This window comes from Protomyctophum bolini, assembly GCF_963924005.1.
Source record: "Protomyctophum bolini genome assembly, chromosome: 14".
In the NCBI taxonomy this organism is placed as follows: Eukaryota; Metazoa; Chordata; class Actinopteri; order Myctophiformes; family Myctophidae; genus Protomyctophum; species Protomyctophum bolini.
This window is the reverse complement of record NC_137875.1, coordinates 38,116,767-38,144,266: the sequence shown is the minus strand read 5'-3', so window position 1 is coordinate 38,144,266 and position 27,500 is coordinate 38,116,767. Positions and strand designations below refer to the sequence as shown.

At 45.5% G+C, this 27,500-nt stretch overlaps 1 protein-coding gene across 1 annotated transcript in view; it reads left to right on the top strand.

The window, feature by feature from the left end:
* Nucleotides 1–27,500, top strand: part of akt3a (v-akt murine thymoma viral oncogene homolog 3a) — a gene marked incomplete at both ends in the record, with an annotated part of 85,777 nt that overhangs the window by 21,169 nt on the left and 37,108 nt on the right. Inside the window, 3 exons of the mRNA XM_080781358.1 lie at nucleotides 6,036–6,161; nucleotides 21,697–21,808; nucleotides 27,081–27,225. Coding sequence (XP_080637484.1) covers nucleotides 6,036–6,161; nucleotides 21,697–21,808; nucleotides 27,081–27,225 — 383 coding nt within the window. The remainder of the gene's footprint in view (nucleotides 1–6,035; nucleotides 6,162–21,696; nucleotides 21,809–27,080; nucleotides 27,226–27,500) is intronic.

The following is a 27,500-nucleotide window of genomic DNA, read 5'->3' as shown; positions in this document are numbered from 1 at the left end:
GCCTAGCTTTATGAATTCCCTTTCTCTTCCTTCCTTCCTTCATTCCTTCCTTCCTTCCTTGGCCACCTACAACACTTCCCAGTTCCCTGCGTGTGTGTGTGTGTCTGTGCGTGCGCGGCGCACTCTTGTTTGTCAGTGGTGGGCACATCCAGAGAGAGCCCTACCCACCCTGTGCTGGTGGACTGTGTGTGTGTGTGTGTGTGTGTGTGTGTGTGTGTGTGTGTGTGTGTGTGTTGGAACGTGCAGAACCCCCCCCCCCCCCCCCCCTTCCAGCTTGCAGGGACCCATGCCTCACAGCCCCGTCTTTAAGCCATCTGCAAATCAGCTACCAGCCCCAGCCAAAGCATTACATTAAATCCCTGTTCGGGTTGATTAACAAATGGCTGGTGAGTGCACATAGTTATTTAGTTAGTTATTTATCGGTTGTCACAGCTTTCCTCCTCGGGCAACGTTGGGGTTCCAGGGAATGGGGGGGGGGGCGTGCGGTTGTCTGTCTTGAAGTTCAGTGAGACAATGAGATACAATGATAAAGAGAGTGGAAAGTTCATCTGAGTTTTTTGAAAAGTTGTGCATTTCTGTGTTTCTCACTCAGTTTCTCTCTCTCTCACACACACACACACACACGCACGCACACGCACACACACACACACACACGCACACGCACACGCACACACGCACACACACACGCACACGCACACGCGTTCTTTGCCACTCCATCCTCAAATGAACAGTTAATCAGTCCGCTAATTGAGTGACAGTTAGTCAGTGTGCTGTTGTAATTGTCCAATCAGATAGCCTGGAACGGGAGCAGTCACAGCTGATTCAGCTCTGCCTCTGAATGCTAATGCTGCAAGCTGCAAACGGCGCAATAATGTGCCAAAAACATGTACTCCTCCAAGACGCTCCAGAAGCAAAATTCCCAGAGCCTTATTATGGCACAAGTTTAGGGTACGTCGAAAATGGCACCAGCCAAAAACATTCCTGCCCAAAACCTGCAGTAAATTACCTTTGTATTTAATTGTTTTGTTGGGGCTATACCTGCAGTTCGACATGGTAGCCTCATGCACTTGCATTGACAGTAGCACCTAGTCCTATAGCTGACCAGGGCCATAGTCAGTTTTTATTTAGTTTTTATTGTATAAAGCACGATAGAAAGTGAATCCTGTCAATGTATCCTTGAGCATGTCATGACACAGAGCTCATTGCACAGTAATAATCCTCAGTATTCATTTATCGACTGAACCATTTAACTCGGATGAAAAAAGAAAAAAATAACAATATATATATATATATTATAGAATGTGGGTATAACGGGATGTTGGCCCGTTTGATCTGCTCTCATGCCCTCCTCTTGGGGCGCTTCATTCCCACTAACAACAACAATGTATACGCGTTCTGATTGAATGCCCCCTGCCAACAGATTCAGCAGCGCAGCTCGGAATCTGTTCTTGGGAGATATTGGTATAGTCAAATATCCGACTAATGGAAGTGGCTATTCAACTTCCCCACCCAATGCTTCAGTGCAGTAACCTCCTCTAACCTTTAGGCCACCACTACTGTGCCCCATTTGGTTACACATTTTGTACACTCTCAGAGCTAAATGAACACAGGATTTTACTTTCTGTAAGTTACTCTGGAATATATGGGCTGAAAGGTGTTGGAAAAACATCCAAACAATAGAACGGTATCTGGCATACAACAATACCAATGTGCAAAACAGCAATACCAATGTGCAAAATGCATGTGTGACAGCCAGGAGGTATATAAACACGCCACGGCACGTAGCAAAATTCGGGGTAATTAAACTGAAAATCAAAGCACAGGGGGAAAAAAAAACATGTGAAAGACTGCAAAATGTATGTGACTGCACAGCTTGTGGGGGCGACAACATATTAGTCCAGAGATCTTAAAATATATATATTTCACGGTGCATTTCCTCTTGATTCCTCTTAAAACTGCCCTTATTTAAGATGTTGCTATAGCTTAATCACAGCAAGTTGTGAGACAAGACACGGCAGAGACTCCTGTCATCTTAATCCATTTAGACCCGACGTCGAAATATTTAAAAAAAAAAGTCTTCTAAATCATGACACTTTTCTGATAAACCTCATGTTTCTATATCTCAATATTTCATGTCAAGGACCCCAAAAATTATGTCATTTGCCGCCGACCCTCCATCTGAAAATATGTTGTTCCAGGTTGTCCCACCCCCCCCCCCCCCCCCCCCCCCCCCAGCAGCAAAGATTAGCATTAAAAACGTTCGCTCTGAAAGAATATATATTCAAAGATTTGTGCCACATTTTCACGATTTTTCAAAACTAGCAGACCTACAAGCTCGTATAGCTTGTAGATCTGCTATTTTTCAATAGCTAAAGCATAACATACTGTAATGCTAACACCAAAAGGGGTTCCCGCCTAGAATGGATTAAAGCAGTTTATATTGTAGTGTCCTAATTGGCCTTAAGGGAAAAAAGTGAGATTGTGTAAAAAAAAAAACGGAATGAAACTGTGAGGAGGTCTGCAAGAGATGGTGTGGGCAGGAGACCGGCTGTTCGGTTCTCTCCAGCAGTCCAAACTAGAGGCATGTGGCTCCCCAGACAAGCTGCCTAGAGTGGGAGAGAGCGCTGTGGACTCATTACAGCCAGGGCCAAGATGGGATAGTTTGACAGAACACCATTGGATCAGTTGGAGAAATTGGAAACGGGCAAATTAGAATTGTGTTAGTGGGTGTAAGTGTATGTGTGTGTGTGTGTGACGTGTGTGCATGTTTGCTTGGAACCGTGTGTGTATGTGTGTGTGTTTGCGCGCGTGAGTGTGTGTGGACAACTGTCCATCTCTCACCGTCTGTGCCACCCCTGGCTGCCCCCACCCCCGCCCCCCCAGTGGACGTGTACACACACACACACACACACACACACACACACACACACACACACACACAGCCCGGCGTGCCAGATAGCAGCCAGCAGGATTGCTTAACTGTTTTCAGTTGTACTGGACAGCTGAGCGGGCGAAGCAGCCAGCCACAGGCTTCCCATTGGTTTGGACACTTCATCTAGGAACTGACTCAGAGAAATGACTGGACTTGGAACGGGCCAGCCCGGTCCTGTGCTGCCAGTTTTTAATAGTTTCTATCGGTTTATCTCTTTCCGTCCATTTTGTCGTCCATCACTCAATCTTGTCTTTCTCCCGCCGAGTTTGAAGTTTCTGTTAACTAATCTTTTTATTTATTTATTATGCATTTCTTGGTGACTTTGTCAACTTGATGCTTGGGTGACTCCGGCCCGCACAGACATGGCTGGGATTTACACACCCATCCCCCCGAAAACACAGGTCCGTTTTCTGTATGTTAAAATTAAAATGTTAAATAGTATTAAAATACGTGGTGCAACCACGCCAAGGAACAGCAATGTCCGTGTTGGTTCACCTATACCTATGTGTTGGTTCATGAGCACCAGTATGACTATTAGTACCAGTAGGGGCGCTGTTGTGCCAGAAACAGAGAGAGAGACAGTGCTGCACTGTTGCCTGCTAATGAGAGAGAGAGAGAGAGAGGGGGAGGGGGGGAGTTGCACCACTCAGTTCACGCGGGTGTGATTTTTATTTTTTTATTTCAATTGGCAGCGCAATATGGGTTCACAGATTTGACACAATCTGGGAACAATTGGGAACAAAACAATTAACTTGAAAACGGACACCTCACCACTAAAACACTTATTTTAAGATGCCGTAATACTTTTTATTTTTGTGATATTTTCACAGTGACACACGTAAGGAAGGCCACACAGTGAGGCTCACGGCGCAGGGAATTCTGTTTTGGGCAAAACGCCATGTTATTGTCTCGGCTTCTATACCCACTTCACACTTCACAACGCTACACAAAGAGCCAAATGCAAACATAATACTTAATTAACAAACAGTAAAATAACAATGCAGCGTGGTAACACTGCCTCGAGCAGAACGTCAAAGTTATACCGTAGTTGTGGAAACCGCGCCTTGCTGTAACATGGGCCTGGGCTGAATTACACCTTCTGGTCGAAGGAATCAATAACAATTGGAAGTGCAATTTACAAGAACGGAAAGCAAATTGACCCCACCATCGGGAGGAAGAAGAGAGAGAGAGAGAGAGAGAGAATGTCAGACAAAGAGAGAGAGAGGGAGAGTTGGGTATAATAAGGTGCGATTTGGTGATCCTGACATGGTCTTGGCATCCTGCCTGTCTGCCTGTCTGTGTGTAATGTGTATGCCCCCTCCCAATGTTGACACCCTCCACCACCGCCACCCAGAGGTACCAGGCAGTCAGTCAGTCAGTCAGTCAGTCAGTCAGTCAGCGCGGAGCAGGTGTTTCTTTTTCCGCAGCGTGTTAACGAGCGGGGCCTGCTATCACTTAACGATTTAAGTGGATGTTACAAACAGAACACACGCTGCCTATTTTCCTCTCTCTGTCTCTCTCTCTCTCAACAGAAAAAAAAAGAAGGTGATCAGAGATGTCGCCGAGCGATGTGTAGGGGGGGGGGGAGTTCGTGGTGCGTGTTGCATGTTTGTTGTTTCTACATTTTTTTCTATGGCGGGGTGCGCACATTTTGGTAGGTCTGTGCTGGAATGGCTGCTTCATATTCTGACCTGAGATCAGATTCTAAAAATGTCTTCTACATTTCTGACAGTTTTCTGAAAAAGCTGTGTTTCTATGTGTCAGTCGTTCTTCGATTTAAAAAAAATTAGCAGACCTACAAGCTCGTAGCGCGCCACTCGGTTTGCACGGCTATGAGCTTGTAGATCTGCTGTTTTTCAATAGCTAAAGCATAACGTAACGCTAACACCAAAAGGGGTTCCCGCCCCCAAAATGGGCTAAGAGGAGCAGGAGAGCAGACATTATGTACTTCCCTTATACGTTATAAATTTGTTTTTAATTAAAATTACAAGAAGGCAATAATGTAAAAATACCAAGTTGGAAACGGTTCATATTTAAGATTTTATTTGTCACACAAACGCACAAATCCTTTCTACGCGCGCTCGTACCTCAGGCTTTCAGTTTTGTGTGTGTGTGAGACAGCGAGTGTGTGTTCATCTGTTTGTGTATACGAGTGTGTGCATACTGTACAGTATGTGTGTACGGTATAGCCAGAATCTCAACTTTGAGTCTTTCAACATTCAAACTTTGATATTACTGCGTGCGTGCATGCATGCGTACTTGGTTGCCTGTGTGCATGCTTGTGTTTGTTAATCAACATTTGTGTGTGTGTGTGTGTGTGTGTGTGTGTGTGTGTGTGTGTGTGTGTGTGTGTGTGTGTGTGTGTGTGCGTGCGTGCTCTTTCCAGTGAGCACTGTGGGCCACTGTGCCGTGGCGATGTTTGACACCCATGTAATCCTGCAGCAGGTCATCTGATATAAAGCTGCAGTATAACACACAGTGCCAGCCCGCTGCCAGCCGCTGGGGTAATACTCACCCACCAGCTGTTCAACAGATGTTGTTATTTGTTGCTGCTGTCTGAGACGGGGCGAAAGGTGTTGGGACCTCCTCACCTCTCCTCTCCTCTCCTATTCTCGAGTCTATAGTCTATACGCTGTCACGAATGTGTGTTGGCATACGCATACATACGCATTACGTGTGGTTTGTTCCTGCAAGTGTGCATTACATTTGACATTGTGTGTACTCCTATCTGTGAATGTGTGAATGTATGTAGATGTGCGTATGCATGTGCATGTTGGATGGAGAGGGGGTCTTCGCCTTGACACCCACCCATATAGCAGCCTAAATGTTCCTGGCATGGGGAGACATTGGAAGGTGTGTGCGTGCGTGTGTGTGTGTGTGTGTGTGTGCGTGTGTGTGTGTGTGTGTGTGTGTGTGTGTGTGTGTGTGTGTGTGTGTGTGTGTGTGTGTGTGTGTGTGTGTGTGTGTGTGTGTGTGAGAGAGCATCCTCCGTATAACTATTCAGTAGGACAATCTTCATCCTTATTAATCATCATCATTGCCGTGTTGAAGTTGGTATGACTACATCTGACTTCTTTCTTTCTTTTCTTTCTTTCCTTTACAGGTGAATATATAAAGAACTGGCGACCGCGGTACTTCCTTTTGAAGACAGACGGCTCGTTCGTTGGATACAAAGAGAAGCCACAAGACGCAGACCTGCCCTACCCCCTCAACAACTTCTCTGTAGCAAGTATGTTGCCTACTTTGTACCCTACTGCTTCACCCCAGACCCTAACAAGTATGTTGCCTACTTTGTACCCTACTGCTTCACCCCAGACCCTAACAAGTATGTTACCTACTTTGTACCCTACTGCTTCATCCCAGACCCTAACTAGTATGTTACCTACTTTGTACCCTACTGCTTCATCCCAGACCCTAACTAGTATGTTACCTACTTTGTACCCTACTACTTCATCCCAGACCCTAACTAGTCAAGTATGTTACCTACTTTGTACCCTACTGCTTCATCCCAGACCCTAACTAGTATGTTACCTACTTTGTACCCTACTGCTTCACCCCAGACCCTAACTAGTATGTTACCTACTTTGTACCCTACTGCTTCACCCCAGACCCTAACTAGTGTGTTACCTACTTTGTACCCTACTACTTAATCTCCAGACCCTAACTAGTGTGTTACCTACTTTGTACCCTACTGCTTCATCCCAGACCCTAACAAGTATGTTACCTACTTTGTACCCTACTGCTTCACCCCAGACCCTAACTAGTATGTTGCCTACTTTGTACCCTACTGCTTCATCCCAGACCCTAACTAGTGTGTTACCTACTTTGTACCCTACTGCTTCACCCCAGACCCTAACAAGTATGTTACCTACTTTGTACCCTACTGCTTCATCCCAGACCCTAACTAGTGTGTTACCTACTTTGTACCCTACTGCTTCATCCCAGACCCTAACTAGTATGTTACCTACTTTGTACCCTACTGCTTCACCCCAGACCCTAACAAGTATGTTACCTACTTTGTACCCTACTGCTTCACCCCAGACCCTAACTAGTATGTTACCTACTTTGTACCCTACTGCTTCACCCCAGACCCTAACTAGTGTGTTGCCTACTTTGTACCCTACTGCTTCACCCCAGACCCTAACAAGTATGTTGCCTACTTTGTACCCTACTGCTTCACCCCAGACCCTAACTAGTATGTTACCTACTTTGTACCCTACTGCTTCACCCCAGACCCTAACTAGTATGTTACCTACTTTGTACCCTACTGCTTCACCCCAGACCCTAACTAGTATGTTACCTACTTTGTACCCTACTGCTTCACCCCAGACCCTAACTAGTGTGTTGCCTACTTTGTACCCTACTGCTTCACCCCAGACCCTAACAAGTATGTTGCCTACTTTGTACCCTACTGCTTCACCCCAGACCCTAACAAGTATGTTGCCTACTTTGTACCCTACTGCTTCACCCCAGACCCTAACTAGTATGTTACCTACTTTGTACCCTACTGCTTCATCCCAGACCCTAACTAGTGTGTTACCTACTTTGTACCCTACTGCTTCACCCCAGACCCTAACAAGTATGTTACCTACTTTGTACCCTACTGCTTCACCCCAGACCCTAACAAGTATGTTACCTACTTTGTACCCTACTACTTCATCCCAGACCCCCTAGCTAGTCAATTCTAAGCCCCACCTCTCATTGCCCGCTCTTTGGCAATAACATACTGCTTTTTGCAAATTTCAATGTGAATTATCTCCAAACCTTACCCTGCCATAACTGCCTCTGTTGTGGAGGGATTACAGTATAAAATAAGAAACACTTTGTGATCCTCGCCTTTGTGTTTCTTGCGGTAGCTTAGATCAACCTCCTTTCCCACGCCCCTCCCTTGATGTAATTTCTCCCGTAAAATGACCAGCTTGGGCAGGTACTGTATGGTGTTAAAATACTGTACACGAAAAACTAGACATCTACATGATTAGACATCTATTATGTCTAGAGAATGCTATTTGATCAATACTGTATAGGACAGGTCTAATGCCACTTCTTGTTAGAGATGAGCTGTATGAAGCTAATTCATTGTTGAGTATAATTATGCAAACGGTTTACAGAATGTTTTATCTAAAGGGGCACGGTGGCACAGTCGGTAGCGCTGTCGCCTCATAAGGTCCTGGGTTTGATTCCCGCTGGGGGCGTGTTGATTACATCAGTGCCCATACCCGAGGCAGGGGTTGGCGAAAGGGCCTTCCTGTGTGGAGTTTGCATGTTCTCCCCGTGTCCCCTAGGGTAGGTTTACCCTCACAAAAACATGCAGTTCAGTCAGACAACTCACGAATAGATTAAACAATATTTATTGCAGCATGAGTAACAAGTGTGCATATGATATTTGACTTGGCGTTCGGCTCTGCTGGAATTCTCCCTGCTCGGCATGATTAGCAACAACATAAAACATAAGAGCAGGGAGATAGATATACAATAACCCCCCATGGGGAGCATAGATAGCAGAGCCCACCGGTGGTGCTGGGGTGGTGGTGGGAGAAAACATCACATGCAGCTGGGAACCATGAGCAGAGGAAGGCAGGAAGAGCATGGAGACTAGTGAGCTTAAGTAGCCTGCCCAGTTAGTCAGCTGACTGCCGCATCGGCGAATGACGTGTGAGACTTGTACACACGTATACTCCCACATAGTAATGCAGCATGTTAACCCCTTGAGCATAGCATGGGCCTTTGAGCATGGCAAGAACTTCCCTTGAGGTTGACTGACTGAACTGACTCCGCAAGCTGCGTTTGATTTCAGTCAGACAACTCACGAATAGATTAAACAATATTTATTGCAGCATGAGTAACAAGTGTGCATATGATATTTGACTTGGCGTTCGGCTCTGCTGGAATTCTCCCTGCTCGGCATGATTAGCAACAACATAAAACATAAGAGCAGGGAGATAGATATACAATAACCCCCCAACACGCATACCTTCGGTGAACCTTCACCGTCAATCCGGGCAGGTGACCCACTATGAATGCACAGTGACGAAATGCGAATATGCATTTCTGGAACCTGCACGGATAACCCCCCAACAAGCAGAACCGAGAACGCCCTACGGGAAGACTCAACCGATACACATCCGGGCAGATATCCCACTCGATAGTGACGAAATGCAACGGCTATGCAATTTCTGGATCCTGCACGGATATTTTAACTTTATGTGAGCTATGTGTGCCATGACGCCACGCTGGTAATCGTGAGGCTTAGCTGAGAAAAATAATGTGTGGGGTGAGCGCCGAACTCAAAACCATTTTTGAGTATAAGCATGCTAGACTTTAAGCTTAAGCTGAATGAGGCCTGCATGGCTGCGCTAGCCGATAGGCCATTCCTCCATAACGCCATTATGGAGGAATATTCTACGCTGCTTCGCGGGGCTTACACTCACAGTGGACAGTCTCTGTATTGAGTTTGTGCTTAAAATGTACTGTATTCCTACATTGAAAATATTTCAATCTATCAAACCTACGGGAATCCTCAACCGATACCCATCCGGGCAGATATCCCACTCGATAGTGACGAAATGCAACGGCTATGCAATTTCTGGATCTGCACGGATATTTTAACTTTATGTGAGCTATGTGTGCCATGACGCCACGCTGGTAATCGTGAGGCTTATCTGGGAAAGTTATATGTGTGGGGTGAGCGCCGGACTCAAAACCATTTTTGAGAATAGGCATGCTAGACTTTAAGCTTAAGCTGAATGAGGCCTGCATGGCTGCGCTAGCCGATAGGCCATTCCTCCATAACGCCATTATGGAGGAATATTCTATGCTGCTTTCGCAGGGCTTACGTGTAGTGCAACCATTCACCGGTATTCCTCCATAGCATATGGAGGAATATTCTACGCTGCTTTCGCAGGGCTTACGTGTAGTGCAACCATTCACCGGTATGCCGACGTCCTCTACGCCAGTATGAGGAAACGCCATCGGCATGCTCGCCGTTATGCCAACGTCCTCTACGCCAGTATGAGGAAACGCCATCGGCATGCTCGCCGTTATGCCGACGTCCTCTATGCCATAATGAGGAAACTCCATCGGCATGCGCTGTTTCTCTAGAGCCACTATAAACATGAGCTTGAGGAGAAACTGAACTATAAGCCATTAGCTTATAACGACCTGTAGGAACTTCACCCAGCGAAACAGATCTTACATGTAGTGCGACCATTCATGTTACCCCAACATCCCTCTAACACCAGAGTGAGGAAACCACCATTACCCCGATGTTCCTTTAATGCCACTGTAGAGGAACATCAACGAACCATTATTAACATTAGCTTGTGAAATGCCACCAATTTAACTGCCCCCAGCGACCACCGTATATGCAAGGAAATAAGATTACCATCCCTGATCGAATACAGCACTTGCACTCATTACATTCTGAATAAACAACTGAAAGCTCTTCCGATTAGATGCACATGATGATTCATGGGCAGCTGAGGACCATTGGCCTGAGTTTCAGGTGGCGACTGATGCATCAGCGTGGCGGTAGAATCGGGAGTAGCCAGGGAATGAGCTGAGGAGACCGATAGCCGATTAAGCAGGGCTCACGCCACCTGACGGAGTCCAGAACACAGCCAGAGCAGGTTGCCCGATGCAGAACTAAAGACACAAGCAGAGACAGAGTTACTTATACTTCATCCTGACTAAATGAATGAATTAAAGAGTGAATAGGGGATCCTAGCACGGATCGGAAAACAGAGATCATGCTGAGGGTCGAGATCAGCAGGAGAGACTTCCCACACCGCGCAAGCCGAGATACCAATACTTAAAGAGAGAAGCCTTAGATCTTAATCCTAAACTATTTAAACACCCAAGTGATAGAGGCCCTTTATGAATAACTTACATAAGCGGCATATGCTCTTCATGCAGCCTTTGAGCAATTGATTATGAGCTTTAAAGAAGTTAAAATAAGCTTCATGTCATACAGACCCGAGAACTGTTCGAGACCACCCTCGTCCAGAACTAAGATGAGATACACTACTATGTCCCATGCAAGAAATCTATAATGCTGCGGGATCGACAGAACTGCAGCCTGCACGTGGGTGATGGTGATGGACTTACTTCTTCGCTAGATACTAGAACCATCACTTTCGAAGAAACCCCAACGGGCCCACACCGGCTGAAGAAGTATTGGTGAATCTCCTGACTGAGCGACCCAGGACATCTGTGATTGTGCTGAAAGAAAGCTTAGGACCAGAAGATCATCTGGGGGTCATGACCTGATGAACGGATGAGCCACAGATAACAGATAAAACATGATATGCTTTGAGAGAAAGCATGCCTAGATATGTGCCTGTCCTGAATAGCCACTTTTGTATAAAATATTAATTAGTATTAATAATTAATTAATATTATAAATTAATTTAACACAACGCCAAACAGCTTCTATGAAGAAGCAATGACAAAGGTTACGGTTGTTTGACAACATCTATGCAATTAACTATGAATTGATTACTGTCATGCCATTAGTTGCAATAACTAAGATGGGCAGAAAACAGCCTTGCCGAGTCATGAGGCCCGAGGGCAGGAGCCTAACTTGTTTCAGCAGAGTGAGCAGATTGATGTACACGTACAGCCCCTGGACGTGACACTAGTATGACGCAGGGACTTACTCCACTCCGACCATTGGTGCCGAGGATCGAAGGAGGCACTGGGTCCCATTTTATTTTTAGTCTTTGGAATGACCCAGCCGGTGATCGAGCCGCAACCTCCCAGTCCGGGTCTAACCGCGAGGCCGCTGAGCTGGTACCAGAAAATGCAGGCTTACAGTAGGATTCCACCTGAAAAAGTAGCTACCAAGCAGCCACAAGAAAATCTGCCCCATCCCTACTAACTGCAACGGTGAATAGGTTAACAAGATATACTGGCCATCTTGCACTACTATAGACTACTTTAACGTTTAATGAGCACCATGAGCCAAACATTTGGATCCGTCGTCCTGATGACACGCTGCATGAGGTCACACAACTAACCAGGGGCAGCCTAGGAATCTGGAGGCTCGTTTCGAGACCAGATATGAGGCCTCCATGTATACCATGACATAATTATCCTGTTGGGTTAAGGTTAGGGTTAGGGTTACACTTGGTTACATTTGGTTACATTTTCCTAATGCTGTTACTCAATACTATAGTGGCACTGAGCGACTTCAAATCGATTACTGATCTGAATACAACTGGCAGAGTACATTTCCCAGACTGCACCGGGGAAACCACAACCGATAGGTCGCACAAGCACTGCGACACAGAAGCCAAGCTTGCTGCGAACATAGACATAGTCTATGGCTGCCTTCCTTCAACCCAGATCCTCTCGCAGATAAGTGATGAATTAATGCTTAGGAGTTTCAATTTAGAGCTCCTGGCAGTGGATGTTAGCTGTGCAGAAATGAAGCGACACAGCAAGCTGCTAGCCTACCACCTTCTGAAACATCTTCAGTCCCACAAAGCAACTGCCATTACCTAATCTTACTCGAGGACTGATCAACAGAACATACAATATGAATCTGAGACATTTAAAGTGACGAATGGGCAATGGGACGCACGGTGACAGGACGCTATATACGTATACGTATATTTTAATCTGAACTTCTGACCTCAAAGAGAGTGAGGAGGGTATACGCTAGAGTGACTGGACCGACAGCTAGATAGGCTTGAGGGGCGGACGGAGGCAGCAGTTTGTTAAGCTTTTAGCTCTTCTCCAAGACAGCTCAACCCGGATAGTGAAGCTGAGACATGATAGAACGACAAAGGAAGCACTAATTAAATAAATAAGAAATACATCCAAAATAACAGCTAGAAACAAATCTACGGAAGTAAATAAACTAGACAGAAGGCTATGACACTTGACATGAGATTACTGCAAATGCAATTTGCAATCTTAACCTACTTTAATATGACACTGCGCATGACTGAAATCCATTGAGATGAATTAACAATAACGTATGATACGGTCCTTGGAAACATGGAAAAAACTTTAAGATTAATAATGCCACGTATGAATTAATTGACGGGCAGAAAGCTCTTATACAGCTGCTGCTGCTGCATAGAAGTATTAGTGTTAGCCAGGCATAAACTGAAGCATGATACATCACAGGGTGAAAAGGGTGCTAGCTTTAGCATTAGTTTAGCATGAACAACCCTCGTGGCAATGAGGAACCTCAACAAACCACATGGCTACAAGCAGTATTAAAGCACCAAATCTATATAGAGATTGCCATTAAGGTAGTTAACTCACAGCAATACTTTCCAAGCACATATAGAAAGTGTTAGGTAATACTTGTTAATACTTTGGTAAGCAGAGTGTGACTGAAGTCTAGCTTCAAAATGAATGAAACTGTTAGGAGACACAACAGGCAGCTGAGTTGCCAGATCTTGAGAAAGAAAGCAACTAGGTGTAGAACCATCCCATGCCCGACTAGGACTCACCACATGAGAACTTAACTTACAATATATATACACCCCAATGACTATGCTGACTTGAACAACACATTTCATTGGACAAGGTCATTTGGGCCCCTGACCAAAACCAGAACAAACATTGACTACAGAAAACAAGCCCAACGTTGCTTATAAAAGCGCACGTGGCAACCACTGCACATGATTTGAGAACCCATAGCTGGAGGGGACAAACACTGCGCCTGAGCTGGCTTGGCAAACATCAGCTAAATGAAAACGTGGCTTTGACTGTAGACACATATACCACATACAATAGAAGGTGCAGCACTGTCTGCGCATCCGGCTTAATAACCAGAACAGGCTATTATGAAGCTTGTTGAAGCCACATGATAGAACTCAGCATCAGCAGAATCATATCAAACTCAATATTTTGCATACAACCTGCAGGCCCTTATCACAGCATGGACAGTAGCTGAGAAGCATAATTTAAGCAGCAGACGCAGTAGCTGCACCCGCAGACAGCAAAAGCAGTAGTAACAACCACGAGGAACAGAAAACATCACATGCAGCTGGGAACCATGAGCAGAGGAAGGCAGGAAGAGCATGGAGACTAGTGAGCTTAAGTAGCCTGCCCAGTTAGTCAGCTGACTGCCGCATCGGCGAATGACGTGTGAGACTTGTACACACGTATACTCCCACATAGTAATGCAGCATGTTAACCCCTTGAGCATAGCATGGGCCTTTGAGCATGGCAAGAACTTCCCTTGAGGTTGACTGACTGAACTGACTCCGCAAGCTGCGTTTGATTAATCCCATGGTCTCTAAACTGCCTCCCCCTGGCCAGCCGGGGGGCGCCTGATGGAGGGGAAAGGAACTGGTCGGAATAACGTGTTCCTTCCCACGCGCTACGTCCAAACGGGGAAACTCTCCCCTGTCAGGTGGAAAAGAAGCAGCTTGGACTCCTCATGCATAGAAGGAAGCATGAGGTCAGTCCGCTGACCTCATGGTATACATAACGGATGGTACACAGTAAAATCCTGAGCGTCGATTCCGGGTCCATTTGGTTCCATTTGTACGCTCTCAGAATATTACCAGTACTATGTGTGCACTAGTTGATTGTGATTTGTGTCTTTAAAGGCAACATGCAGCACCGAAGTCTGACGTCAATATCGGCAGAGGGCGCTGACTCTGAGTCTTCATGTACTTTCTATTTGCATTGTAATCACCATAGGGGGGATTTTTTAGATCGCCTCATATGAGAACTGGTTGAAAAATAAGCAAATCATCCTGGCCGGGTGTTTCACTCATAATGGATAATGAAGAATCAACTGACTGTGAGAAAACGCTAGTAATATTACTGCTGCTGAATTAGTTACATTTCGCAGACTGTATCAAGGGACTGACTGTCATAAACGATACGGAGACACCTTCCCCGACAATATCGCCGAGACAAGTTTGTTTCTTTTTGGACCACAATGCTTTATACGAGACGAATTTTAAGAATGTTATTCTCCGAGTGAGTGACGTCAGGACTCCCGACGCTCCGCTGGGTTCAGTTTGTTGTTTTTCATGCGTTCGGCTGACAAAATGTTACAGAAACATTCATATCCTTTCATCATACAGTATAGAGAGAAGGACGTCGAAACGCACCAAAGGTGATTGCATCAGCTTGGCCCCGGCGGCAAGACATTGATGATGTGTTCCTCAGACGTCTAGAGGGGCACGAGGCCCACGTTTAGTCACAGCTCCCCTTAACCCATTCTGACCTGAGATCAGATTCACACGAGGTTTCCACTGGACACACACTGGTCTGATGAACCCATTCTGACCTGAGATCAGATTCTGAAAAATGTCAGTCGTTCTTCGATTTTTCAAAAATAGCAGACCTACAAGCTCGTAGCGCGCCACTCGGTGGCGCGCTACGAGCTTGTAGATCTGCTATTTTTCAATAGCTAAAGCATAACATGATGCAAACACCAAAATGGGTTCCCGATCAGAATGGGTTAATTAACCATGTATGGGAGCATCATCTGTCTGCACCTGGCTAACCGGTTTCGTTAACATGTGTAATTAACCCGCTAATGAGCTAACGAGGCGACTGTTAACGTCACTCATTCTCAGCGCCGCCGCCGCTGCTGCTGCTGCCTGTCGCACCTCGCCGCCGTCCCACAATGCAGAGCAAAACGGCTGAGGCTGCCGTTCAGATAGAGTTCATAGTTTCATACTTGCGGTTTACAAATCGTCTTATGCAGTGAAAACGTCATACAGCGTTACTTTTAAACCATTTGTACATATGCTCAGAATTGAATTAACACGGAGGATTTGAAACGTGTGTGTACCACCACTACAGACGAAAACCCACGGCACGGTACCCTGAAGGCCAGCTGTAGGCAATCAGTACTGTGGTGTCTCATTTAGCAGCAGCTCGACACCGCAGATTGCCTACAGCTGGCCTACATACAGGGCACCTCACCGTGGACTCGTCTAGATACATCGCCGCTGCTGCTTGTGCGCTGCATTTCTAACACGTCCAAATCGGCACACAGCTCATAATCTGATAGGCACTGAGCTGCTGCTGGACTCCCTGGCACGAGGCCTAATGGACATAACGGCGTATTTGCAGTATTTATTGCCATTGCTCACTGTCGCTTCAGCATGGCGCCTCAAATTAATGGCTTGCATTTTGGAACGGCATTTGTTGTCATAAAGTTAACCTCCAATTGTTGTCTGTTCATCATCGTTCGGCGTTTTTATTTATTTCATGAAGCCTGCAGTGTTCAAAAAACCCCAACTTCATAGGTATTTGGCTCCGGACCACCTGGCTGAAAGTATTTTGTGACAGTCAGGGATCACCTTTGTTCTTTTTTTAAATGGCAGATCTGCTAGCTCACAACACACCGTGATGCAACGCGATGGAGGCTGGTATACGTTGGTTTTCCGAACAGGCAAAATATAAAATAGAGTTGACGTGGTTGTACAGTTCCTCATTTCGCTGGGGACCCCTTGCAACACCCCCCCCACCCCCCTCCCCCCCATCGGCAAAAAAACAATGGAAAAAACTGCTTTGTTTCCCTTTGAATTTACCTCTGCATGGGCGCCACCCAATAGAATGTGCACAGATAAGGAGACATTTGGTCTCCTCTTCCGGTGGGTCGCCTATATGTTTTCATTCCCACTAACAACAACAACGTATACACGTTCTGAATGTCCCCCCCCGCGGCCGACAGATTCAGCAGCGCAGCTCGGAAAGCTGTTCTCGAGAGATCACGAGGGGGGGCGGTATAACGCAAAAGAAACGAGGCGACGGAAAAGAGTGAACGATAACAAAAGAGGGACGAGTCGTCCAGACAAGAAGAGGGAAAGAGATGGCCCCGAAAGATGTCAGCGTGGAAACAGCCTTATAGGACCGGAGCCAGGACATGTCTTAACCCATTCTGACCTGAGATCAGATTCATAACGAGGTTTCCACTGGGACACACACTGGTCTGATTAACCCGTTCTGACCTGAGATCAGATTCTAAAAAATGTCAGTCGTTCTTCGATTTTTCAAAAAATAGCAGACCTACAAGCTCGTAGCGCGCCACTCGGTGGCGCGCTATGAGCTTGTAGATCTGCTATTTTTCAATAGCTAAAGCATGACATGATGCTGACACCAAAACGGGTTCCCGTTCAGAATGGGTTAATGGACGGCGAAGGACGCAGAGGACGAGGGCTGGAGTGGAGACGTGACGGAGACCATCGTCATGCAGCAACAACAACCGACAGGCAGGAGGAGGGGAGGAGGAGGAGGAGGAGGAGGAGGAGGATGAAGACGAGAGGAACGAGAGGAGGAGGAGGAGGGGAAAAGAGAGGAGAGAGAATGTGTGGGGAGAGAGAGAGCAGGCCAGGCCATACATCCGGCTCCGGCTGCTTGGCACCGCCACTGGCACTGCCACATCTGTTGCCCAAAGCTGGGAGGCCAGGTGGCTGGCGTGTGTGTACTGTGTGTGTGTGTGTGTGTGTGTGTGTGTGTGTACTGTGTGTGTACTGTGTGTGTGTGTGTGTGCGTGTGTGTGAGTGAGAGAGAGAGAACAGCAATGGTCAGATGGAATAGAGATGATACAGGCCTGCTCCCTGTAGAGGGACTCATACATACAAACCCGTCACACACACACACGCACACACACACACACACACACGCATACACACACACACGGACACACTGACACAGCCTCACTCATGCCTGCTGTGGCCAATAACCCAGTTTCAGCTAACATTCAAACTTCAGTATGAATTTGTTTGTGTGTGTGCGCGTGCTTGCACGCGTGCTCACGCGCGCGTGTGTGTGTGTGTGGTCTTTGGCACCAGCGCTGCCATGACCTTGTTTTCTGGCGGCACAGCAGGCCGTGTTAGCGAGGCAGGTAGAGGTTTCCGTGTGTGTGTGTGTGTGTGTGTGACTGTGTGTGTGTGTGTGTGTGTGTGTGTGTGTGCGTGTGTGTGTGTGTGTGACTGTGTGTGTGTGTGTGTGTGTGTGTGTGTGTGTGTGTGTGTGTGTGTGTGTGTGTGTAGGTGCGTTACAATGAGACTCTGCTTGCGTCTACGACCTGACTGGTGTTGTCATTAACCTTCCTGTCTATATTTAGGCTGAGCCATGCCGTGCTGTGCTGTGCCACACTTAAACTGAAAATAATGGGAAGAACGGACAGAGGAGAGGAGAGGAGGGGGATAGGGGAGGATGACAGGAGAGGAGATGGGGGAGGATGTGAGAGAAAACTAGATAAAGTGCCCCTCGGGGGCACATGGTCTCCACCAGGGCAGTGGCCTGTGGCCTCCTGGTGGCGCTATAACAGGCCAATGTTTAAAACGGGTGCCATTTCTTCTTTACGCCTTTGGATGGCATTTTGAGGCATTTTGTTCCAGAAATGTGTTTGGCAAAAATCCACCTGTTGGTGGCGCTATAACAGGCCAATGTGAAAAGGGTGGGATATATTCCTCAGCCTATAGTAGGAAAGTCAGTGAAAGATTGAAATGTAAATTGCATGATTTGAGGCTTTTTGTTCAAAACGGGGCCAATCCTGCATGCAAACTTTGAAAGCCAATGTTAGCCAATTAGGATGGAACATGAAATATCGGACAGATCCGTCTTGAGCACATGACTATAGAGATACTGTGTAACGATTTGCGGGATTTCTGGACAGAATCTCAAAAGGGGTACGAGGTTCATCGTTCACATCCAGGGAGAGCAGTGTGTGCAAAAATTTGGCATCGGCTGACCATGCAGTTGTTGCTCACAGGCCTGTGTGTGTGCGTGTGCGCGCGTGTGTGTACAGTTAACTATCTCTGTGGCAATGGAGGACTGCATTGCCCATTTGCACAGAAATGTGCCACTATGAGCATCAGCACATACTGTATCCCTTGGCTATAGAGAGCTCAAATATTGGGTGGTTTAAAGGCCGCTCTTCTATCCACTCCCATGTTAATAATCAATGGCTGTGTGCTAAACGGACGTGGAGCAGATGTGGAGTTTAAGTCTGTTTCCTTCCTAACGTTTTTTCGCAGAACCGCAGAGTATACAAATGCACTGTAGATGGCTATAATGGCTTCTCTTTTCTTTCTTTTCCTTTCGCGTCTGGCTGCCATTCACAGCTCACGTCTTGTTGTGATCTGATCTTCATTTCGTTCAAATGGCTACACAAATAGTGATACAGTTATTTGTGTAATTGTACAAAATACACATATATGAAGTGACATGTTTATGTACAGTTATTACATTGCTGAACTTGTTTTGCAGAATTTTTGCACACGTAAAAGGCAGCAAGAGTTGGTGCTGGAACTGTGTGTGTGTGTGTGTGTGTGTGTGTGTGTGTGTGTGTTTGTGTGTGTGTCATGGGGGGGTGACCTGCTGATGAAGGCTCTATCAGCCTATCGCTCCAACGTCTGAATCAAGTAAAAAGCTAACACAATACTGGACAACACTATCCTGCTAACTGCTAACTCCGATAAGTCATTCCTTAGGATCTTTTCTCAATAACAAAACACCGTTTTAAAATAGTCCCAACTTTCGATATAATCATTTGATGCCCTCCAGTTCCCTAGTATAAGCCTTTTGCCATTTTCAAACGATTACATAAAGAGTTAACCACTCATGCCCTATTTCAGACTTCATCGTACGGTGTGGCCCAGGGGAAATAGACGATGTATAGTTATTCTATACCAATTTCTGAAAATCTTTGAAAAGTCTTGCCTTTAAGTTTAATGACATGCCCCAATCAGGGTCACCAGGTTGAAAGTGGTTAAAGATAATTGTTGGCATCGAAAGTGACTTCTGTACCTGAAACTGAGTGCTGAATTGAGCATGTAATATTAGACACCAATATTGGTGAACATAATACAGGGGATAAACACAAGAAAATCACAGAAAGCAGCACCTTTAGACAACATAAGCGTGTGATATTTACACTTCAGTTAGTAGAATGCAACACATTATTAGCCACGAGTAAAGGTGAGAATGAGAAATGACAGCAAACTCACTTGGTGGAGCAGCAGGGGCATAATGAAGTCTGACAGGTTGTGACAACCACAGCATCGATCACTTGCAGCAACAACAACAACAAGAAAATAAAAGAAAAAAATACAGGTCAACTTCACTTCCTGAAAATGCAGTGTTGCATTGTGGGAGAGCCACTGCCAGATAGTCTTACAACTGTCATCTAGTGGATGAATTGTTGTACTGCAATGCATGTATACATAAGCACTGTCTGGGACTGGGAAGCACTTGAGGTGTCTCCAAAGCCCTATACAGTCCCAGAAAGAGTATATATTTTTTTCAGAGCCCTGAACTACTGTAACAAACACAAACAAAAGAACAACAAAAACACATTCAACCAGTCTGACCTGTACTCTTTACTTTTTGCTTGTTACAGTAGCTTCCTTTTTTTGTTTTAATTCCTATTGCCACTGCAGGTCGCATTTACCATGATGTCACGGGGCATACATACACACACACACACACACACACACACACACACACACACACACACACACACACACACACACACACACTGATTAAGGACATTGCACGCACGCACATACCACACAGACTGTGGGTAGTGGGGCAGACAGGTCCATATAATCATATCATATAATGTCAATACTGTTGATGTATGCATTTACAGGATGTACAAATGAAATGATACACAAAGGGAAAACATTCCGTTTATTAACCTGTGTTGATTGCAACCTCAGTGTGTGTATGGCCTTTCCAGTGCTGGCACTTTAAGAAGGGGGGAAGGTGCCAAGTACTGTGGAGGAGTAGGGGTGTTCCTCAATGTCAAGTGTAAAGTATGTCTATTATCGGGGGAAATGAATGTAACCCCATATGATGTATAATCTAAAATAGAACATCTAGGTGTGGGGTTACCTATTCAGGTTCAGCTGATAGCTGTGAGCTTGTAGACAAGCTGGGTTTGTTTAATTGCTTCTCTGTGGGTGGTAGGATCCTCTCCTATAAAGGGGAGACTGCAGGCAGAGCTAGTCAGTTATGCTGGGGCAGGCATCATGCTGACAGCCCTGTGAGAGAGCTGCTAGGGCCCATGCCATGGGCATAGCCTACCATATAGTGGCCAGGGTGTCGTGACATCACGTGACATCATCAGGGATGGAGATGCCTTATGTCATAGTAAATGCGACCTGCTGTCGCAGTTAAGCCCACATATGGAGATCCCTGAGGTCATCAATATTGGCCAGCAACTCTACATCTGACCTCAAACCTCAAACCCTTAGTCACCCTTATGTCAGAACCTGTTCTGACATTCCATATGTTGATCCTTACCCATCCATCCTTCCTCTTTAATGTCTCCCTTTTGACTGATACCTGTCCATTCAAACTCTAGACGGGCCTGCCCCCAAAGTTATTAGTGCAGCCGTGCCCGGCAGCCGGCGCACAGCACTACCCCTCTCTCTGTCTCTGGCTCCCCCTACTGGTATTAATAAGTCACATATACTCGTGCTCATAGTCATGACCATTGACCACTGATACATACGTAGGTGACAGGTATACAACACGGGTACACGGACATTGCTGGTTGTAGGAGTGGTTGCACCACTCAAAAAGAGAAAAACCTTCCAAGGAAGGGACTGTCTTTTTGATATATATATATTATGTTTTGTTTGCACATGCAGCCTTTGCAGAACATCACATCAACACTTGTACCTGCTTGTATACCTGTATGAGTTGAGGGACAACAACCGGACCTCAGTGCCTGCCATCATGTGAAGACAAAAAAAGAGAAAAGCTGCTTGTGTTGAACGTCGGTGTGATCCTCTCTTCCTTCGCTCTCTCTCTCCCAGAATGCCAGCTGATGAAGACGGAGAGGCCCAAGCCAAACACCTTCATCATCCGCTGTCTGCAGTGGACCACCGTCATCGAGAGGACGTTCCACGTGGACTCCCCCGACGAGAGGTCAGTCAGTCAGTCAGTCAGTCAGTCGCGCGGCTCCGAATGCTTTGTCGGGTGGAAAGCTTGAATGTTTCATAGAACAGTTTATTTTTTTCATTATTATTGACGTCGAAATATATATATAAAAAAAAGTCTTCTGAAAGAATGTGTGTTCAATTTTCAAAGATTTGTGCTGCATTTTCACGATTAAAAATAAATAAATAGCAGACCTATACAAGCTCGTAGCGCGCCACTCGGTGGCGCGCTATGAGCTTGTAGATCTGCTATTTTTTCAATAGCTGAAGTATAACGTAATGCTTAAAACACCAAAAGGGGTTCTCCCGCCCCCAAAATGGGTTAAGAAAAAAAACGTTTTTAAGTTGTGAAAATAGCCAATGTATACAAGCTAGATTCATCCAGGCAGCGTTCTAATTCATAGCGCATCGCGTGTATACTCACCCGATAATTATTTAATTGTGATTTAGAGTCGGCTCTTGTCATCTACTGTCATAGCCATTTGAAAGTTCTGTCAGGAAACCTGTAGTCAAATACCCTATCTCCACTTTTACACGAGATTCACATGGACCACATTTTCTGTCAAGTCTGAGTAATGCATGAAAGGCCATATCTAGCAACAAATATAGACATAATTTCATACATCCAGTCTACAGGAGAACCCTGTTTAGACTGGATGGAGCGCACAGACCGACTTAAACTTATTTGCGTTGCCGGTGTCTCGCACGAAACATGTACGTAAAAGCTCACGGCGTGTCGCAGATTTTTGTTTTTGCGAGACATGACGCACAACCAAACAATACATCGAGCTTGATGGAGAGCTTTTTGTTACTTAAAGGAGAATTACATACTAAAAGGCTTTCTTACCTTTCTTTGTAGTAGTCCCCATCAAAGAGGTCCAGGTGTTATTTTGTGCAAAAGCTCCTTATTGGCTATTTTCCCTACCATAAGCCCGAAATGAATTGCATTGTATGGGGTGTTGTGCTAATTCGCTTATTTCCATCGAAAAAAGTAGTAAAGTGTGCCGCTTGGGTTATTATTTACATTATGACGAGAGGATATACAAAAAATATATAATTTTGAGCAATGGAAATAAGCGAATTAGCACAACAACACCCCATACATCCCGTTCAATTCAATGCAATTCATTTAGGGCTTATGGTAGGGGAAATATAGCCAATAAGGAGCTTTTGCACAAAATAACACCTGGACCTCTTTGACGGGGACGTACCCTAACAACTACAAAGAGAGGTAAGAAAGCCTTTTAGTATGGAATTCTCCTTTAACAGTGTGAAGAGTCCTGAAACAGGCCTTGTTGTTTCTACAGTTGTGAAACAAACTCTGCTACACGACGACGGGTCGTGGAGTCACTCTCGGCACTGCGCCGCACAGCAAGTTAAGTGTGTCGCCATAACTCTGGCTCTGACTCTGAATAAAATCATGAGCACATTTTGATGTTGAACTCGGCAGGAAGGGTAAAGAAGCAGGGGAGGGAAAACGGGTACAGTGTGTGTGTGTGTGACTGTGTGTGTGTGTGTGTGTGTGTGTGTGTGTGTGTGTGTGTGTGTGTGCGACTGTGTGCGTGGAAAGAAGGAGCCAGTATAGAAAGGAGACCTTTCAAGTAGTGCCGGCATAAATTCTCCAGCTGCTCCGTTCTTTTCTGAGGAGCTGAGGTGTTTATCTGCAGCAAATGAACAGCTTTGCCCAGAAGACCACAGATGCTTCCGTGCGTCCTTTGAGCGTGTGTGTGTGTGTGTGTGTGTGTGTGTGTGTGTGTGTGTGTGTGACTGTGTGTGTGTGTGTGTGTGTGTGTGTGTGTGTGTGACGTGTGTGTGTGTGTGTGTGTGTGTTACAGCTGTCTGTCCAGTCCTGTCAGATGTATGCAAGCTTCTAATAGTGTATTCTCAGATATTCAAATAAGCAGTTGCGGTCGTCTCAATTTAAAACACACACACACACACACACACACACACACACACACGCACACACACACACACACACACACTTACTCTCTCTCTCGCACGCACGCACGCACTCACTCACTCACTCACTCACTCACTCACTCACTCACTCACTCACTCACTCACTCACTCACTCACTCACTCACTCACTCTTTCCATCACCATGTTAACAGATAGGTGTTTGCTATTGCTACCCAAATGTATTGTACAGTATATGTATTTGTGTCATCAGGTGTACAATCTGTACGCTTGATGACATGAAACAATGTGTATAATGTGACCAATTTTAAGAGATGGAGGCGTGGCCAATGTCATATTGGAATTATGAGCACGGTAAGATGCGCTTTCCGACACCCGTGGCGTGCGCAAAACGGCCTCGAATTAGTCATATAACATGCCATTATATGAAAGAGCGCAGAGTGAGGCCACGGTTTGAGCAAATGATGTAATACCCCCTGATTTTAAGAGGTCTCTATAATGGCAGCCATAGAGTATTTTATAGAAATACATTGGAAGACATAGGGTATTTTATAGAAATACATTGGAGGCATAGGGCATTTTATAGAAATACATTGGAAGACATAGGGTATTTTATAGAAATACACTATAAGATATAGGTTGAAATTTTGCCGGCTTTCCTTTGACATTCCAAGCGGTTTATAAGAGTGTGAGAAAAGCCATACTTACAAAGGCATATACTTACACAGTGTGTGCGCGCACACACACGTGCACTGTGTAAGCGTTTGCATCTGCATGCACCATGTACTTGTATGTGTTGAGGAGTATGTGGGCGCGCCGATTGAAGCTTGTCAGTTGAAAAGTTTCGTGTATATATACGCTGCAGCATGTGCACGTACTACTGTATGAGAGAGACTGTATATATATATCGCTGCTACTGTACTGTACCAGCCCTGGCAGTGGTCCAGCTAGCGCAGCCCCAGCCGTGAGGAGAGAGTGGTGGTGGCACACACTGGCACAGTGCCTGACTGTAGGCAGGCCCATTATCTCTCATTAGCAACAAAAAAAAACTCATTATACAACAAAAAAAAACACTCTCTCTCTAACCGAGAGAGAGCATTTATCTGCTGCCTGACCTTGAGAGAATTCCTGTTGCTTTTTATGTGTGCACGCACGCACGCACGCACGCACACACACGCACACACACACGCACACGCACGCACGCACGCACGCACGCACGCACGCACGCACGCACTTGTCACAAATTGAGTGTTGCATTGTTTCAGACGCATTGTAAGTTGAGTTCGCCCTTGTTTTGGAGTGTGTAGAGGGTATGTTCAGAGCTCCGCTTGCAGTAGAAAGGGATTCAGATCTTTTAAAACACGCTTCCCTTTGGGTTCGGATGGATGTTTCCGTCAGATCCTGCAAGGAAACATATGGGCTAGCTATACCCAAACAAAAGGCAATCGGGAGGGGTGGACGTTGGGGAGTCAGACAGGTTTATTATTACCATCTTATCGCGACGCATGATCAATAAGTAAGCAGATCCTGGTACCCCACAAGTCTTGCAGTGATTTCAGAGTTTCCCACGGCACCAGTGTGTGTGTGTGTGTGTGTGGGGGGGGGGGGGATATATAGGAAACACCGCCCTTGGTTCTCACCTCTGTAGAGTGCTCTGAAGTCATTCCCAGAGCACCAATCAACTTCTGTATTTTGTGTTTTTTTTCCTTTTTTTTCTTTTTGTATTCTGTGAATTGTGTTTTCGTCAGAAAAGGAAGAAAATGCTTGTTTCAAGCTTGAGTTGTTGTCTTGTGTGTTTCCTGACCTCCCGTGTTGTTTGTGCCTTTTGGCGTATTGAGGTCGTAACAGATTGCTTTTTCCCAAAGCGGGATCGAGGGGTGGATTTTTTTAAATGCTTTTATTTTTTTTTATTCTTTCTTTCATTCATTCTGTATTGGTGAAGTCCTATTTTTCCCCGCTTTTGTTGTAGAACAATTTTTGACCTAGTTTTAAAACCACCTTTGACTTTAAAGCAGTAGTTTCATCAGTAGTTAAACTTTTTTGTGATTTTGTGATTCTATTCTATTCTATTCTATTCTATTCTGTCTGAGTAAAGGGAAGCTTGGCGTCTAAAAGATTCAATATTTATGTGCCCATATACATTCTGATGCATGACTGGCCCTACACTATACAGTAAATGATGTACACGCACGCACGCACACACACACACACACACACACACACACACACACACACACACACACACACACACACACACACACACACTCACTCTCAACAGATGTTGAACAACACAGCTAATGGAAAGTCAATGGGGAGGAACAGCGTTTGCTAACAACAATGCATTGTCCCCCCAACGCATGTGAGCGAGCACACACACACACACACACACACACACACACACACACACACTGGTCGGCATTAGTTCTGCTCTGTGATCATTGCTCATCGGGTGGATCCTCTAGTCGACCATGCTTCCTCTCTGTTGAACAAATAGGTGTTTGCGTTAATTGAAACCGCTTTAGTGCCTCTGCAAATCTAGGAGGGGAAAAGAAACTGCATCTGCCATCGCACTCGAACTGAAAACAGTATTTTAAATTCAAACAATGCTGCTTTATCAATCCAAACACATAATGTGAGTGTGTAACCGTTCTGCCTAACAGGTTGGGTTGTCCCATTCAGGCCTTGGAAAATGTGTCATCGCGAAAGCAAAGTCAACCAACTTTAACTTTAGAATTTTCCACAAATGTACTGTATAAGGATGTTAACACACAGTGCTATGGGAAACTGTAACTATAGTCGTGAAATGCATCTATGATACTGGAACTGGGAGTTATTTGTATTTTGTATTTTTGTATATTCTCTGTCTCTCCAAAGTTAGTATATCTCTCTCTTACAGTACGTGCAAGCGTGTAAAGTATAGTGTTTAAGGCTGCATCTAACGATTGCCCTCATAATCAAGTCAACCAGAGGATTACATCCTCACATAATTGGGTTAATCTAATTGGCCTCCAATTCCTCCGTCGATCAGTTAACCAATTAACCCATTTTGTGCGGGAACGCCTTTCGGTGTTAGCACTATGTCATGCTTTAGCTATTGAAAAATAGCAGACCTACAAGCTCGTAGCGCGCCACTCGGTGGCACGCTACGAGCTTGTAGATCTGCTATTTTGTATAGGTCTGCTATTTTTGAAAAAATGACTGACGACTGACGCGGAAACGTGGCTTTTTCAGAAAACTGTCAGGAATCTGATCTCAGGTCAGAATGGGTTAAAATGTTAAAGTGATGTTTATGGACGTGGGATGGACGTGTTTGTCCGTAACTCTTCTGTCCGTATACACAGAGACGAGTGGACGGAGGCCATCCAGATGGTGGCCGACAAGCTCCAGAGACAAGAGGACGAGAGGATCCAGTGCAGTCCCACGTCCAACATCCTCAACCTGGCCGAGGAGGAGATGGACATCAGCACCACGAACCACAAACGCAAAGTATTATTAACCACACACACTCTGACCTTTGAGCTGTAGAGCCAAAATGGCCCCCATAAGGCTGTGGTTCCCCAAACGTTTTCATGTCAAATTGTCAAATTGACACTGACCCATTTTGACCTGAGATTAAGAGTCTAAAAATCATTCTTCGATTTTTCAAAAATAGCAGACCTACACAAGCTTCGTAGATCTACAAGCTATGAGCTTGTAGATCTGCTATTTTTCAATAGCTAAAGCATAACATAATGCTAACACCAAAAGGGGTTCTCGCCCCA